Source organism: Ambystoma mexicanum, chromosome 3q (assembly GCF_040938575.1).
Source record: "Ambystoma mexicanum isolate Mex_15411 chromosome 3q, UKY_AmexF1_1, whole genome shotgun sequence".
Lineage (NCBI taxonomy): Eukaryota > Metazoa > Chordata > Amphibia > Caudata > Ambystomatidae > Ambystoma > Ambystoma mexicanum.
In genome coordinates, this window is record NC_090926.1 from 816,374,469 (window position 1) to 816,392,147 (window position 17,679).

Here is a 17,679-nt window from a genome sequence, read left to right on the forward strand (position 1 = left end):
CTATCAATCTAAGACCATACAGGATCCCAGAAGCCAGAAGAAAAATCATTGAAAGGGAAACAGGTGAGATCCTCAACGCTGACATTATCGAGTCCTCTGAGAGTCATTTGTTCCCCCCTATACCCTTGTGGCCAAACCTGATCAGTCCTGGCATTTCTATATAGATTTTAGAAAACTAAATTCAATTTCCATTTTCGATTATTACCCAATGCCACGGATTGATGATTTTATCCGAAAAGTAGGGGTCGTCATGTATATTTGTACTCTTGACTTAAAGGGCTATTGGCAAGTTCCACTAAGTCCAGCAGATAGGGAAAAGACAGCCTTTTCAACACCACACAGGCTTTTTCAACTCACGGTCCTACCCTTTGGATTACCTGGAGCTCCTGCCACTTTTCAATGGCTTATAGTCCGTGTGTTAAAACCTTATTCTGCTTTCTGTGGTGTCTATTTTGACGAGATAGTGGTCAACAGACAAGAGCACATACACCAGCTCCATTCGATCACCCGTATTTTTCAGGAAAGCAGGCTTAAGAGCGAATCCACAAAATTGCCACTTAGCCCAATCCGCTGTATGATACGATACCTCCGACACTTTGTTGGAAATGGCCTGATCCAACCTCAGGCTCAGAAAGGGAATGGTCCGCAACTAACACCACCACCTAAGACCAAGCGTGATCTGCCAGCCTTCCTTTCACTAACCATGTATGATAGAAGGTTTACCCCAAATTGCTCCACTCTGGTGGCAAATCTCACCAAGAAGCTAAAGAATGCCCAACCCCAAAAATTAGTTTGGGATGAGAAAGTTCAAGCAAGCTTCAAGGGTCTGAGAACCATCCTCTGTTAGGAACCAGTGCTTAAGATGCCAGACTTCAATAAAGAGTTATGTTTACAGACAGACATTGCTAAACTTTGCTTGGGGCCAGTGCTCTCTCAAGAGTATGATGGGATTGAGCATCCAGTACTATACACCAGTAGGAGCTCTTTCTACAAGAGTAGTTCTATGCCACGGTAGAACTCGAAGCCTTAGCAATTAAGTGGGCCATCACACAGCTGATGTATTAGTTAACGGTCAGGAAATGAAGGCTGATTTATGACCACTCACTATTAGCCTGGATGAGATGGAGGAAAGGCACTAACCTGAGAGTGATGAGATGGTTCTTGTACAACCTTTTTGTTTCAAGGTGGAACACCGAAAAGGAAAGGAACCAGGAAATCTGGACTTTCTAAACTGGCTTCGTATCAATGGAGATGGGGAAGCCACCAACATAAGGGGAATGGTATGTGATGAATTGAAGATATTCATCCCTTCTCCTGCAGGGGAGCCTCGCCCTTTGTTGATAAGAAGGTGAGCCCGCTCAGCAAAACCCTCCATAATGGTCTGGGCTAGTGGGACCTCACTGGGTGAGACATCCCCTTAGCGGACAAGGACTCCCATTCCTGTGAGGCACTCCCTAAACCACATAGTCCCATGTATGCTACTATGCTATCTACTACAAAGACTAATGTAACATCTACATATTTGGCTGAAGGTAATGCTGAACCAACCAGACCACAGAAGGAAAGGTGAATGTCTCTTTAAGAGAAGATGCATACTTCACTTACACAAGATGAGGAACATGGAGAAGCATAGAGTAGCCTATGCTGGAGAAGCACCCTAATGTGAGCACGCCTTGGAGAGGCGGACCTGAGATGAGGCGCAGAGCCTGTGACTTTTGAAGAGCTGTAGAGAAAGATGCTGGAAACCCGGTGTACACAACAACAGAGGAGCCATTGTGGAACATGAAAGCGGAGTCCTGTTTTAGGTGGTGGCAATACCACATCCATATTGTGGACGGCCAGGACGTCTGGCGAAACATGCTGGAGCGGGAACAGCTTCCTAACATTAACCATTAACCCCCATATGAGACGAAAACACAGAATGGGAAGGTAGCTGAGAACATGAAGAGCTTCCCACTGTCAATCTCCGTATACGGCAGAAGGGAAGCCAACAAACGTACACGATGACACCAAGGAACAAGAAAGGCAGTATTGAAAAGGTTCACCCGAGCGAATTCCATGGCCCGCAATGTTGCCTGACATACAGCAAGGTAACGGGGAGAATGGGAGAAGCGGGAGGCTGCTGAGGCATCCGAATACAAGAAGAGGTACTCGTCCCAGTACTCACAATGAGTTACTTAATATAACTCTGTCTAACTGGAACTGTGTAAAGCTGATAAAGAGGGGATATAATAACACTGTGTGGGAATTCTATGAAGACTCCGAACAAACACTGGTTAAAGGAGAGAAATTACTTTGTGAGCACCAAGATGAAAAGGGGAGAAACTGTGGAGTACAATCTTGTAATAAAGAAGGACAGACAATACTATCAAGTAAACAAGACAGTTACAATGAGAGAACCCAGGAGAGTGGAACTACCAAGTAGTAAGAAACCACAGCCAAGATGATAAAGCCTGGATCAATATAGATTTGGAGAGGTCATAAACCTCTACCAAGAAGTTGAGAAAGTATCACGAGTAAGATGTCACATCTTCATCACTAAAGAGAGTATAAATCCAAAGACTGTTGAGCTACAAGAGTTAATCCAAGGGCTAAAGAGAGACTATTACAGAGGATTATGCTAGAAAAGTATCCAAAGGAATACAAAGAGACGGTCGGAAGATATTGGCACACCTGGAAAATCAAGCCAATCTCCTGCACTTGTTTAGTTATTTTAGTGGTAGGGACAGGTAGAATTAGATTCAGACTTAGGACTTTTCTTTCTTTGGGACTTTGCGACGACAGACGAACACCTTTAGTTCTGTTAGATTGGTAGGGAACTTCCTCTAGAAATAGGGAATAGGGCCTTTTTTAATAATTTGAATATAAGTGAATTAAAATGTCCTTAAAGAGTCTGTCTCCTTCTTCGACCCCCAACACACCTCCCAGAATGACATTGCTTTGTCCAATATTCTGTAGGAACTGTGCCACTAAATATAAACTGAACCTTTACCTCCATTTTGGATGTAAACATTGCATATTACAATGTCAGAACCCTGTACCCTCACACTAATTGAGATGATAATTCTATTATTTCAATTTTAATTTGTAAAGCACCACTTACAGAATCAACTATCAAGGTGCTATATAGGACTGGACATTAGAAAATCATGCCGACTGTATCAACAGAAGAGCCAAAATGTTCAGTGACTTATCAAATAGTATATATTTGTTTATAAGTCTAAGATATAGCGGCACTGAATTTCAAAGACTAGTGGTCACAACAGAAAATCTGCAATCTCCTCAGTATGTACATCTAGATTTAGGCGCTACAAAGAGATGAAGTGCTTCTGATCATAACGTTTCAGATGGTTTACATTGGTGAATTTTGTTTTGCAAATAAACTGGTACTTGGCCCTGGGTGCATTTAAAGACCAGACAAAGCGTTTTGAAAATGATAACACATCTCACTGGTAACCAGTGTAAAAATTGGCAAAAGGCATAATATGTTCGGGACAAGGAGTTGCAAGATCAAGTGGATAGTTTAATTTTTAATGTTTTGCATTTGCTTGAATTGATAGTTGGGGATACCTAGGTAGACGGAATTATAGTAATCAATTCTGGCATTAATTAAAGAGCCACCACCTTTGGAAAATGTTGTTTGTCAATATAAGGAGAGTCCATAAGAATGTCGAAATGTATAGGTGGCGAGCATGCTGTGGAGGAGTTTTACAATTTAGATTTTGGGCCAAATAAATGTTCCAGCAGCCAGATTTCAACTTCACTTAGGCAGTTAATCAAATTACCAGGAGTGATGCTATCACTTTTAATGTATAGTTGTGTAGCATCCGCATATGAATGATAATTAAGTCAATGCTTGATGAAAATTCTAAACAGTCGTCTAATAAAGACAAAAACCAAATTGTGAAAAAAATCACTGTTGAACGGACACCTGCAAGTGATTGTGAGACAGAATCACGTGGCCAAGTGATTGACCAAAACAAATGATTAACTTAAAGGTAATCTATATTGCTAAGACGTCAGACCTAATGTGCTCTAATATAGATGTAAAAGATATGTGGGGATAAAGGAGAGTCCTGCGAGAATCTGCAAGCCACAGGTTTCTTAGGCGATAAAAATGGGCCAAACTTAACTTGTGATCTATCCTATAAAAAAGAACAGAACTATTTCAAGGCATGAGTTGAAATATTTATACTTCGGACAAACAGGCAATCAGTATGACATGAGCCACTGTTTCATAGGTATAGGAACGTCCCAAAATCACCAGAAGAGTTCCTTTATCCTGGTTGGCTGCCTCCAAGATATTTTCCAAGGCTAAAAGTAATGTCGTTTCTTTTCCATTATTTGGGCTAAAATCTATTGATTGTTGCCCAGGAATGAGTATTGCTCAATAAACGAAGAAGTGACCAATTGTTCCAAAATGTTGGAAGGCCAAGTAAGCCCAGCAAATGGTGGATACATGTTCAGAACTAAATGATTCACTGATGTTTTTCCTAAGTGGAGAAATAATAGAGACTTTGAGTTGAACAAATACTGATTTTTCCATGACAGCTTTATTAATGAGTAATGTAATATACATAGTAATGGAATCAGCAAAGTCTTTGCAAGGATTTCAGGAAGAGCATCGTCTAAGCGATCGGTGGGTTGAAGCTTCCTGAGCTGGTTATAAATGCCACTGGTAGAGGCTTGGTGAAAGTCAAATTGATTAGAATCCAGTAGAGAGGCTTCTATACAACTATCAGTCCTTTCTGCAGTGGAATCTAATATGTATTTCTTCAATTCCTGCAATTTTCTTAAAGAAGTATTAATTTAAGGCCAAACATTGATTGAAGAGACAGGAACTGCTACTTGAGTCTTAAGGGGATTTAGTAGGGATTGAATAGCTTGGAACAGTCTTTGAAGGGCACTACCTGTTAATTTCTGTGTTTAGAAAAAGTATTTTTGCATCAAAATGACATTTTTATATTTAGTACGTAGTGATTGGAGTTCAGCCAGGCGATCCTCTGATTTTAGATCCCTACAGGCTCTCTCAGCTTTAAGGAAACCATTTTTCATAAATGTTAGGGGAGGGGTTGAACTGGGGATGAGTTTAGCTTGGAAATGTGAGACAATGAAGTTAATTGGGCTAGTTCATCACATATATCAGGAAATGAAGAAAACAGATTATCTATAAGCATTCTATTTGATGTGCAAAAGTATATGTTCAGCTGCATAAGCACATTCATTAGTTGGAAAGAAGTTAGTTGATGTTTCTTGGAAAAGAACACTATATACCTGGTGAGAATAAAATGCATGAAAACACCTTCTTGCTGAAATGTGAGAGTATAATAGACCTTTTTAATTGACAAGCCACATACGTCACATCACCACCTACTGGCAATTCATGCAAGCTGATCTCCCGTTCAGAGTCACTGAGCAATGAAATTGAGGTATGTAAATGATCTCAAAAACATGCATATTGCTCCAGCGAATTGTCTTTATTTTGTAGGGCAGCGATGTTGCATACCTGGCTTTCTCAAATCAAGACAGATGGAATTCAAGAATGCAGAGACCACATGCACGTTTCACCCTCATGAGAGAGGATCATTGTGGTACAAACTGAAATCTTTGTTACTGAAGCATCGGGATATGTTTATCAGACACCATCAATGTTATGATGGCTTTAAATCCCTTCTACCCGAAAAGCGATAGGAGGCCATTTCAGCCAAAAAGCCACCCATTATGACCTATAAGATAAAAGCAGTGCTGTCACATTCGGGAGGGGGCAGCGGAAGTTGTTGCAGCAGCATGCCACTCTGTTTGCTCTACGCTGGACGTGCTTTCAGAACTCCTATTGCAAGCAGGAGGTTCTTGCTATTTCAATCTGTGGGCATGCATGCTTATGTCCACAACATTTTTGGCCAATTGGAACTTGGGTTCACCCCCTTCAATAACCTGCCGACATTTGGCCAATTACTGAGTTCACCATTAGGCAGCCACGTAACATTGTTGTTTTGAAAAACAGGCAGCTTACTGAGGGTGTTTTCATGTCAAGCCCTGATCTGCTCAGTTATAATTTACATTTCTGTACTGAAGAAAGATAAAAAGTTGATTTGCAAAATTCAATAATGTATGTAGGTCAGCGTTAAACCACCAACAGAATGCCTCAGCTCCTTTTCCAAAACCAACTTCACCAGGATCATACAGGAGCCAAAGCAAGGGCAATGCTGCATTTACACCCTGCGACTCTAAAGGCACAAACTGCACATTGCAGCTTTTGCTTCGGCATAAACAATTAAGCTGCATACGCTTCAATAGGAGGTGCCGGCAAAGAGCGTGCCATTTTAGCAAATATGTTGCCGCTAATGTGCAAGTCTAACAGAAGGGAGCTCCCTATATCACGGAAACTAAGAGGAGCAGTAGAACATGAACTACAAAGAGGGTTCCCGTGTAATTAAGTCAAATTTGATTTAGAGTTTATTCAGCATTTAAGAATGCAACCAGACTAAATCCTCAGATTCATCTTGTACATGATATGAGTACAAGTGCATAATTTAACAAATGCTTGATGCACAACATAATCCACCAGGGAAAAAATCAGTAGATAGTTTCGGCTACTAATTGTTTTATTTGACAAAGGTCAGAAATCAATGAATATTTTGAAATTGAATTGAAATTGAAATGTATTTATACCACGCTGACCCTGAGGCTTAAGAGTGCCACCATACAAACAATTACAAAGCAAATAGATGTCTTAATAAAAAGAACATAGAGACTATAATACATAAATAGTTAAAAAATGGCCACATGAAAAATGTGAACACACAATATATTATACAGCAATAACCTTAAAAAGTAGATAGGTCAATTCAGAACAATTCTTAGCTTGGTAGAAGGATTGGTGTCCAGATTTATCACTCTATTCAAAAACAGAGGATTTATGGCCACATCCAATAACAATGCAATCAGTATAATCAGTGGAACACCAGTTATTTAACTGTATCCTTCGAAGGACTTTCATGTCTTGCATTCTGACACAATTGGAGCCCACTCTCCGATTGAGCCACGATAGAATTTTATTCTTCAGTGATTCCCTGGATTCAAATTCCCTAGGTTTATCAATATTTGCAATGATGAAGTTTCTGGGGTCCAAGACAAAGCTCCTTGGTATTAGGATCCACGATTTTGGCCATTGTTGATTTTCTTTGTCGGCTATCCTTGGATATTAGAGGGACCAGGGATAAAGCTGGTTTAGCTGGGTTCAGGGCATTCTCCACCAGCGCAGTACCGCCAACTTCCGGATTAGGGTCAACTACCCTAACCTGTAGTGGTTGTTCTTCAGTGGGAGCTTAACTAAGGTCCTTTTGACAGCTTTGATGGAGCCCACTACGCGAGAGGGGGGTTTGAGAGGACTTATCCGATCTTTGATGTTCTTTTTGTCCGGTCTTCCGATCATTTAGCGTTTGGGAGATAAGCATAGTGGAACTAATAGAGGTCACCCAGGCTTGAAAATCCTCGAAGTTAGAGCAAGCAGAAAAGTCTTGCTGCATACTTTCTTTAAGCAAAAGCCAGTTTTCTTGGAGGCACCCTTCTCACTCGCCTTACTATCCCTATGCCCTTTACATGCCATGTCGAACATATTGTTTGATGTAGCAGAGGGGCCTCATTACCCGGTAGGCGGTGAGCCATGGTGCTATTAGCGCCATGGCTCATGCCGGTAAAATACCGGCACCGCCTTGGCGGAAAGGGGATTTACCGCCCCATTCCAAGGTTGGAGGGGCGGTAAATCCCCTTTCCGCCATTGCCCTTCCCCATTCCCATTTTTGCCCCATAGGGCTCTATGGGAATGGGGAAGGCGCTAATTACGGCACCGCAATTTTGCGGTGCCGTAATTAGCTCCGAGGTCCCTTAGCGGGTTGGATTTTAACGCCTGCAAAAAGCAGGCGTAAAATCCCCCAACCCGCAAAGGGACCTCGTAGTAAGGCGGTAGGGATTTACCGGTACCGGTATTTTACCGGTACCGGTAAATCCCTACCGCCATCCGTGTAATGAGGCCATAGCCTGGACACCTAAAGGCAAGTTGCTCTTTAATTTATTAGGCTCCTTAGGTGCTAGCGCCCCAGGTATACCACCATAGGCTTCAAGTTGGTCCCGCACTATTACCGGTTGACAGGTAACATTGGGTGAGGGACAATTATCGCCACTCTTGCAGACTTTATTACTAAGCAAGAGATTGGTAAGCATGAGATGTTCTTTTTGGAGCTTTTGCCTTCTAATGGCACTAAGTGCTAAGACATCCGAAATAAAACTGACACTTCTGCGGGAAGTCAGAGGCAGTTGGGAAGTAAGATCCGCCATGTCCAAAGCATCAGGCTGCATGGGCTGGTCTATAATCTTATTCTCACGCTCCATGTTATATGGATTTATATGTTATATATGTTGTATGGACTTAGCCTCTAATAAAATACAGAGCCAAATTAATGCAGGCAGACCTGTGGAAATAACCATAAGGCGTACAAGTGCGAATGCTAATAAGGCTTACCAGGAGATACAATGCCACAGAGGGTCCCTATGGAGCGGGCACCAGAGCCGCCCCCATAAGCGGCCTTGGCCCTAGCACCAACACCAGCCAGACACCAGGCTGTACCGATGCCGTCACGGGGCTCCTCAGTCGGCAGGCGGATGCCCAAGAGGCAGAGATTTTCCAAGCCTCGTGGCCAGTCCTGTAGCACCGCTGTTGCACGGTTGGCAGTTAGAGGAAAAGACCCTAAGCTTGGATACACGTCAGGCAGCACCGTCTAGAACGGCCACCTCCTTCGAATGGAGCACTGGAGTCTCCCTTTTACACCTTTCTGGTTGGACTAAACATTGACAATAGCTCCAACAAAACCTGTTTGACAAGAATAATGCACGAAGAATAATTTGTATTAAAAATAAGAAGTACACATAAAAAGAAGAGAGGAGAGGTCAGCCCACTCTGAGAGGAAAAGGGCAACCTGGTCAGGTGACCTGTAGAAGGTGACCATAGTTATAAAACGGCCAGGAGAGATAGAGCGCCTGCAGACCAGGCATTCAAAGCAGGAGTAGGCCTGCGTAGGAATGACAGAAGCAGGGATCCACTCTGGAAAGATCAGAACTGCTCCCCCTCCGGGTCGGTTGGTCCTAGGCATAGAAAGGATCTTGTAGCCATGAGGGAGGAGAGTGTCAAAACTCGTGACAGAGCTGGCCTGAACCATGTCTCATGAGAGCTAGGACATCCAAGTCAAGTTCTTCGAGGAGGGGGTAGATGTCAGAGGAGTGTTTGAAAGCAGAGCGAGCCATTATTTAAGGGCTTCTTTCACCGCCTCCCTTTACCTGTTTTAGGATAATTTGGATAGTGTAACATAATATTTCCATAGCGTAGAAGACAGCCTCAATACCTAAGTATCCCATACTGTTCCATCCAGTCCACCAGCCACCTAGGTGAACTTTATAGCATCACCAGGTAAGGGGCATCACCTTAGTTTTCCCTATATTATGTTTATTACCATAGGCCTTGCTATACTACTCTATTAGCCACTAGCTTGGGGACAGAGTTTATCCTCAGCATAAGCTGGTAGCTCTTAATTGTCTTCCTTGTATGAAAAGGCAGCTTAAAAGTAACATAGAAATAGACCTTCTCAGTCACCCTCCCAAAATAAAATATGCTGGTTAGTTTCGACTTGGGCACTAGATTTGTCATGCGGTGCAGCATCAGGTCTACACATTTATTTGGAAAAAACAATGCAAAAAGGGTGAACTAGCTTTGCAAAATTCCTTTCCACCAAGTAAGCTCAAGTCAAAAAATATATTTCTGGGTTGTCATGCAACTCCATGACACCTAGCAGTCCTCTTAAGTTAGCTAACTCTTTCTTTTTCAAAATCCCAAACCATGATAAGCCAATTTAGGAACCATATCCATAGGTCTTTTAGCAAAAATTGTTTTTCAATTTCTTGTCAATGTCTACAAGTCCCCTCCTAGCAAAGAAATGGGTCAGTAACTAGTACATGAATTCATGTCCTTTCTACTAGCAACAGAATCATTAGATACACTACACAACGTTGGCACTTGTTTCCTTGCAACTATGCGACAGATAGCCCATCAGCACCTGGGGCAGTATTCTAATCAATTGTGCAACACATTTACAAAGGCATTTTGCACTTGCGTAACTGATATTAGCGCCAGCACAAATACAGTGCAAACAGATTTGCGTCGGAGCGAATGTTTTTTGTGTATGGCTAAAATGTGACTGCTATTTTACAATTGATGGTAAAACTGCCGGCGGCCGATAATTTACTACCTTCAAGTCCTTTATGATATATATATGATATTGAGCCTAAAATCAGATCCACTTTCTCAAGAAACAGCATCTCGGCTTCCCCTAGGAAGGCAACCAAGCACGCTGTTGCTTTCCAGCTAGGTCTGCACTTTATAAATCACATTCATACACACATAGCATAGCCTCAGAGCCAACTTTCAGCAGCTGTTCATAAAGAATCCAAAGAATCGCGGTCTCATGCAATCACAGGGCCCATAATTTGGAGCCAGAATGCAAGACACGTGCGTATATTCTCCCCACTTTCCCAGAAATTCTCTTTTGTTATTTGCCTAGCAAACGCAGATTTACAAGGCCTTTCAAAGTTATTCGGCGTTTGCTAAACTCTTTCAGGCCATTCTCATCATCACCTGAAGCAAACATTTTCTCCAGGCTCTTCAATTTCTTTCCCAGGCTATTCTGGTCTCCTATCCATCATTTTCTTTGTTGTACCCTCATCCAATACTGCCGGAGCATTCTCAGCCAAGCCCGCTCCTAATGTCCTCAACTACATCCTCAAACAGAGCACTACTCTCACCGACCTCCACAAGGGAGACATTCCGACTGTAATCTGGACACTTGCTGTTCGCGATCCAAGATATGTTAAGCACATCAGATACTATGATTGTGGAACTGAAGAAAAAAGTCAACCCTTGAGTAGCTTTCATGTACTTCACAGAAGAATGTGTCTTCCCATGCCTGCATGGAGGGTCCAACATACATACACCAATCATCCTTAGCTTTTAGAGCTCTCAGCTTATTCTGCAACGGTATGTAGTAGTGATCAAGGCATAGACACTTCTTTCAGGCACAGGTACGTTTTTTCAAGTGATTACCCAGCGCCCTGCCTGCATCCGCCTCACTCCACGTCTCCCACTTCACACCAACGCTCTCCGCCCGCTTGAGCCTACATACATACAAACATAAGCATTCCCCAACATGCGGATGCAAGCAACACTTAAAAGAACGTAAACAAAAGACCACGAGACTGCAGTCCCTGACATCAATTAAAATACTGATGAATACAACATATGTCCTAGACTATCTGTCAAGGAGTAGCTCTTTACCATTACTGAAGTCTCCAGATAAAAGGATCTTTTCAGACTTAGGCATTTGGAGTAATGTGACTGATTCACAGAAGATATAAAAAATCACATCTTATTTTTTCATTAAGAGGTATCAACACCCCACTAACACTTGAAAACTGTGGCATACTGTCCTCGAAGGAGGAGATTCAGGACTTTATCTAAATTATGCATTTCTTGCAAGAAAACTACTTTTCCTGATTGTTTTTTTAACCTCAATTCTCATCCTTACAGCCCGAGATATATTACCATGTTTTTCCAAAGGATGTTTAACAGCAATCCTTTTATTCAAAAGGTCCACTAAAACATCATATCCTTTATTACACAATACCAGTCATTGCACACTAGAGCAGATACCATAACATACGTACCAACACAAACACAAAGACCTCAAAGGGAGGAAACAAAAGGTCAGACTAGCAGGAAAAACAATCTTCTCGAGCACTATGGAGGAGCTAACAGATGTCACCATAGGTCGGTGTTATGCACAAAACCAAACATCTCAATCTTCCTCAATTAACCAAATTAGTTACAAATAAGTCGGCATTACATGATGCACAATCTTTGTTATTCAAATGTTTAGTCATGCTAAATAAAATGCTTCCTGAACTTTCCCAAACTTTCAACCTGCTTGTCTCTTCAGGGCAAGATATGTCTAATCTTAGTAGTAAGGAAAACCTGGGGGTCGTAAGGTAGCAGTGGCTGCCTATGACTGATAAATCTTGCACATAAACAGATGACCTTAGTTGCGAAATCTGTCTCTTTTGCATATTATTTGAAACTGCGCATTGGACATGCCTTTCCTTCCTAGTTATTATGTCTAATCTTAGGCAAGTGAACATCTCCCTCAATGTAAATGCTACCTTCTCCTGGTATCCAGGTGATCGTCCTGCATCCCTGTGCCCATTGTGACGTGCCCTATGTCTTAGAATATTGTTACTGTTGTGTCCCTGTCACTGTTGTACAGGTAAACATAGCTACCAACTGTCAATGTCCTGGGTCTAGCCTGACCATGGCCAGTAACTCAACCACTTGGCAGTCTCCTCTTTTTTTACCAATGGTTTAAGGGAAGCCCAAGTGCCAGTCTTGCAATAGCAACCCCTCATATGGGCCTGTGCCTCATTACATGGGCCACTATCAGTAATCACACACCCACGTATTTCCCCCATTAAATTCACTCTGTATAAGAATTCTAACCAAAAGGTTGTGTTCCTTCATTCTATAGCCTGGAACCTGTTACCAAATCAAAACCTGATACAGACCTCAGAGGCAGGGTCGGCTGATGGAGCAGAGAAGAAAACGGCATTCACAGAGGAGCAAACGAAAGAGGATGTCTGGTTGGAATGAAGGCAGCAGCCATTTAAAAGGGGTAGTGCCCCCTTCATGTGAAAATCCAAGATGGAAGACTGCCTCTTCATAGGATCCTAGCAGCAGGTGTACACCTGTCCCTCACGCATAGACGAAGAATACATTTAATTTCTTCTTTACACCAAACGCCTTATCAATGTTCTTAACTGTTCTTCACAGGCACTTTGACATAGTGTAAAGAATGGGTGATTGACCGAGTTCCCAAACAAGCTGTAAAGGAGCTTTTGCCAAGTACGATGATGAGGATGCAGTACATCTATCATTACTTAGTGCAAATATTCATTAAGAGATGTTTTGTAGGTGAAGAGGGGGCCCAACATGGATTTTCATGTCAGGTGTGTTTTGTTTTAGGTAGAAAAACAACCTTCATTGTTTAGTGGAGTAAAAAATGAAATAACTTTTAAATATCCGAAATAAATTAATAAAGCAATTCAAATCATACACAATAAAACATTTTTTTAAATGTACACTCCGATCATTTAAATTCTTTATAACAAATCTCCCAACTATCTTTTTCTCCTGGGCAGTCGAGAGTATCAAATAATATAAGCACACAATTGCCTATCAAGAGATAGCAGATATCATCAGTGCTGGCTGCTCTGAAACTAGATTGCAACTAAGAGACCGCAAAGTGTGTTGCCCGCTTGATCACCCCACTTAATAACTTGAGCATAAGACCAGGGACCAGCCACACCTTCCTAAAATCCCAATCCCAGATACAGAAGTAAATGTGTGAAAGTGTCTTGCTACTCCCATCCTAGTAATTAAGAGAAGGATGTCCATCCTGGGCCCATTTGGCCACCGTACTCCACAACTAGTCGTGCATGTGACAACAACATCCTCATACTCTGCTTTCCCTATTTGACGATTCATTTAGATTGTATTTGCAATAAAGCATATTTATAAAACTCAAGGTCTGCTTGGCCATTCTGACCGGTCCAGCTGCCTCCCAGAAATGATATAAAAAATATATTTGCCAGCTGATCTCATGAGAGGTTCGCAATCACGCCAAAATTCTTAAGGGCCATTTTTCTTTTAACAGATTGTTCTTACCATGTTTAAGGATGGTAGCCCAGATGCCATGAGATCTATCAGAGTCTATTTGTACAGTTTCATTACTGGGAGCAGCGATAAACAAATCTTTAAAAGTAAGGACCCAAGCTGTTGCGCAGTCCTTACTATCTTAGATCCTTACTAAGCTGTTCCTAGGTCCTTACTAAGCTGTTCCTAGGTCCTTACTAAGCTGTTTCTTAGGTCCTTACTAAGCTGTTCCTAGGTCCTTACTAAGCTGTTCCTAAATCCTTACTAAGCTGTTCCTAAGTCCTTACTAAGCTGTTCCTAGGTCCTTACTAAGCTGTTCTTAGGTCCTTACTAAGCTGTTTCTTAGGTCCTTACTAAGCTGTTCCTAGGTCCTTACTAAGCGGTTCCTAAGTCCTTACTAAGCTGTTCTTAGGTCCTTACTAAGCTGTTCCTAGGTCCTTACTAAGCTGTTCCTAGGTCCTTACTAAGCTGTTCTTAGGTCCTTACTAAGCTGTTTCTTAGGTCCTTACTAAGCTGTTCCTAGGTCCTTACTAAGCGGTTCTTAAGTCCTTACTAAGCTGTTCCTAGGTCCTTACTAAGCTGTTCCTAAGTCCTTACTAAGCTGTTCCTAAGTCCTTACTAAGCTGTTCCTAGGTCCTTACTAAGCTGTTCTTAGGTCTTTAGCATTCTCTTATCTTTAGTTAGCGCAGGTTCTTGATTGAGCATTGCCCAGAGAACATGTTACCTTTATTGGTTATACTTCTATTTTTCTAAAAATATAGGGTTGAATGATTTACTTGAGGACATATTTTGGTGTAAAGAATCGACATTTTTTACATCTGTGCCACAAATATTTCTATTTTAAAGTTATAGCGGATAGTACGACCCACGCAATACAACAAACACAACCATTCTCCATCTACGGTTATTTCTCTAACCTAAAGGAAAATAATAATGAACCGAATGCATAAACATTGTAAAATCGCGGAAGAAAAAACTCATTTGAATTAACATGAAACATCTTAACTAGGACAAATATTAAACATGTGCTGTGAAAACCCATGCCGTCTGGATTCCGATAGAGTAGGACACATTTATTTTACAAATATAGGATTTTAAAACTTTGCACCAACATCATATACAACTTTCGTTGTTTTAAATAGTATTTAATAGAAAACTTACTTTTAAATGTTATTCTTGTAATTATATCCCTGTCCAACATACGATTAAGAAATGTATTCGAAGAATCCGTTACCTGAAAATAGAACAACACAGTCTTTACATACTTTACTTATGATCAGCTATTACAGCAGTAAACGTCAGAGGAGCATGAAAGCACTTACTGCCAGGCCTGACAACATCGGACAAGTTTTAGAAATGCCCACAAACCTCCGGCCATCTTTGGTTTGCCTGGTGAAGGTTTATGAATGAGCTGGCTACTAAACGCCTGGGGCAGAATTAGAGAAACTCTTCACTCGGGCAAAAAAAGCCACAATGCCAAAAGCATGTTCTTTCAAGGCCTTTTCACTCCTGGGCAGTTGGTCCACGCACTGCTACAAAATTACCCTGGTGCAAAAATGCATTGAAAGATTATGTGATTTGCACTAGGGCATTTTTGCCCTAGTGCTAATTTCACTTGCACCAATACAGCGTTTGCGCAATAGGGACCCTGGATCCAATAGCTGAACCTGTGATAAAGAAAAACAGAGGAGGGAGAAAATGGAGAGCGTTGCAGAGAGAAATGGGATTGGCTCGGGCTGCAAGATATGTGGAGTAACATATGATTCTACAAAAAAGGTCTATGCTTAAAACATAGCTTTCAAACTGCAATCATTGCAATTACGTGTGTTTTCATCTACTCAGTATAAAGGGCCTGATTCGTGGAAATGTTAGTGCAACGCAAAGTGTTTTAGCACTGGTGCAAAGTGAGTGCACAGCCAACAAGCACCCTGATTCACAGAGTGGTGCAAAGTTTATTTTTGCAGTGCAAAGTGACTTTGCACTGACTTTGCAAACACTGGTAAAATACCCTTTGGGCCGCTGGCAAACTTTGTTGGCAGTGCAAAGTCACTTTGACCTAGTCCCCAAACCGTGTGCACATTTACACTTGCACCAGTGCAACATGTCTGTAATCTGGCCCTTCAAATTATATAGGCAGAAATATGTTGGTTTGTACACAGTGCCGAGATACACAGGCCTAATTCACATATGTGCTTTATAATGGGGCAATCCCAAAGGAAAACGCTCTAATGAATTCAGTATGATTTAAATACACACGAGCACAATAATCAATTCAAATGCTTTACAACATCCAAATTAATTCCCATAGGAGCTAGAGTATACATTAGATTACAGGAAAGCAGCCCTTATATGACTAAAGAAGGAGCGCGCGTGCACACACCCACACCCGACGGCAGCATAATAACTAGGTCATCTTTTCTTGCTATCTCCAAAAGGACTCGATGAGGTCAAACATCCATATGGAATGCAACAAAAGGAATCTTTAAGGGCGCAGTTATATATTATTAAATAATGTGCATTACATTATAATCTCTTGCAGGGGAGGACTGGCACCCTTTGGCCTGGGTGGTAAGCATACTTTTCTGGCCCATAGTGCATCGCCCAAACCCACAGTTCAGAGGCCCCAACTTCCAGAACAAGTAATCTCAATACCAACCCCCACCCCCACTCCCACACATTCTCAACTGTATATAGTACACATTTTTGACATTACTTTCCTTTCATGCAACATATTTTTCCAGTAGTTTTGTGGTTTCTTAGAGACTTGGACCCCTGGAATTCTCCCACTTACCAAAAATGTTACATTTATTTCACTAGGATAATATAATTGGTAAATGGGAAAGCTGGGATTTGAGCACAGTTTTCAATGTGTTACAGTTTGTAGTTTGACAGCAGGTTACATCTCCTCTCATCCCATCTCATCTGAGCTTTAGTCTTAGAACAACTTAAAGAGGTGTATAAGATAGATACTTTATTGATGGAGCCATTGCTGACCCAGATGGTCTGGATTTGCTCTCAGTCAAACATGAACTGGCATGGCCAAATACCCATACCTGGTTTACTGCCTCCTCAGCCCACAACACAAAACCCACACCTGCACCCTGTGCACCCACCCATCCACAATAGAAGACTAAATTGTCATCCTGCCTCCTCACCAGTATGTTTAACATACATTGTTACAATTATTTATATAGAGTAACACTATAGAGTACAAACCCATATGAGTGAGGCTTTCTCTACAGATAGTTAAGGAAAATAAGGCACAGCAATGGAAAGGGATTTGCTCAGGATCACATGAAACGTGGAAGGTGGGGATTGGAGCCCTGTCTTTTTGGTTCCACAGTTTCCAATTCAGAAAGCAGGGGAGACTTCACCTTTTCCTATTCCAGTATTAGAAACAAAACACATGCTTTCTGCAACATTCTTATTCAAGGACTAAACTAGTAAACTGTTCAGTAAATCTGGTATTCACGGCACCAATATAACTACGAGGGGATAGTATATTAATAGCCTGTACCCTAAGTCAAATACATCTGAGAAACAGACTAAGATTATATTTATAATGAAAATGTACTATAATTATAATCTTAGTCTGTACAAGTATGTGCTTTCAAAGCACTAAGTCACATGATAAACCTCAAAAATATAAGAGTAGTAGTAATTGAAACATACTTTCATATAGCCAGAACAAAGAAAGGGGGTCAATCCAGTGCAGGTCATACATAGATGTCAGCAAAAGTCAACCTGCTAGCCTACCATTCCCGATGTGCACCTCCATCTCATTTACCCTATTTTCCTTGCCCATCATCCTCAGTGTCCTTCCCTTGCAAAACATTCTCAATGCCCCCTGTTTCTTACAATTATCTTTGCGA

General features: G+C 41.5%; 1 protein-coding gene across 2 annotated transcripts in view; it reads right to left on the bottom strand.

Annotated features, from left to right (window-relative positions):
• The window catches only part of CA10 (carbonic anhydrase 10), a 1,133,169-nt gene that overhangs the window by 261,053 nt on the left and 854,437 nt on the right, over positions 1-17,679 (bottom strand). For both annotated transcript variants that reach the window (XM_069654920.1, XM_069654921.1), the window contains one exon: positions 14,969-15,041. In XM_069654920.1, coding sequence (XP_069511021.1) covers positions 14,969-15,041 — 73 coding nt within the window. The remainder of the gene's footprint in view (positions 1-14,968; positions 15,042-17,679) is intronic.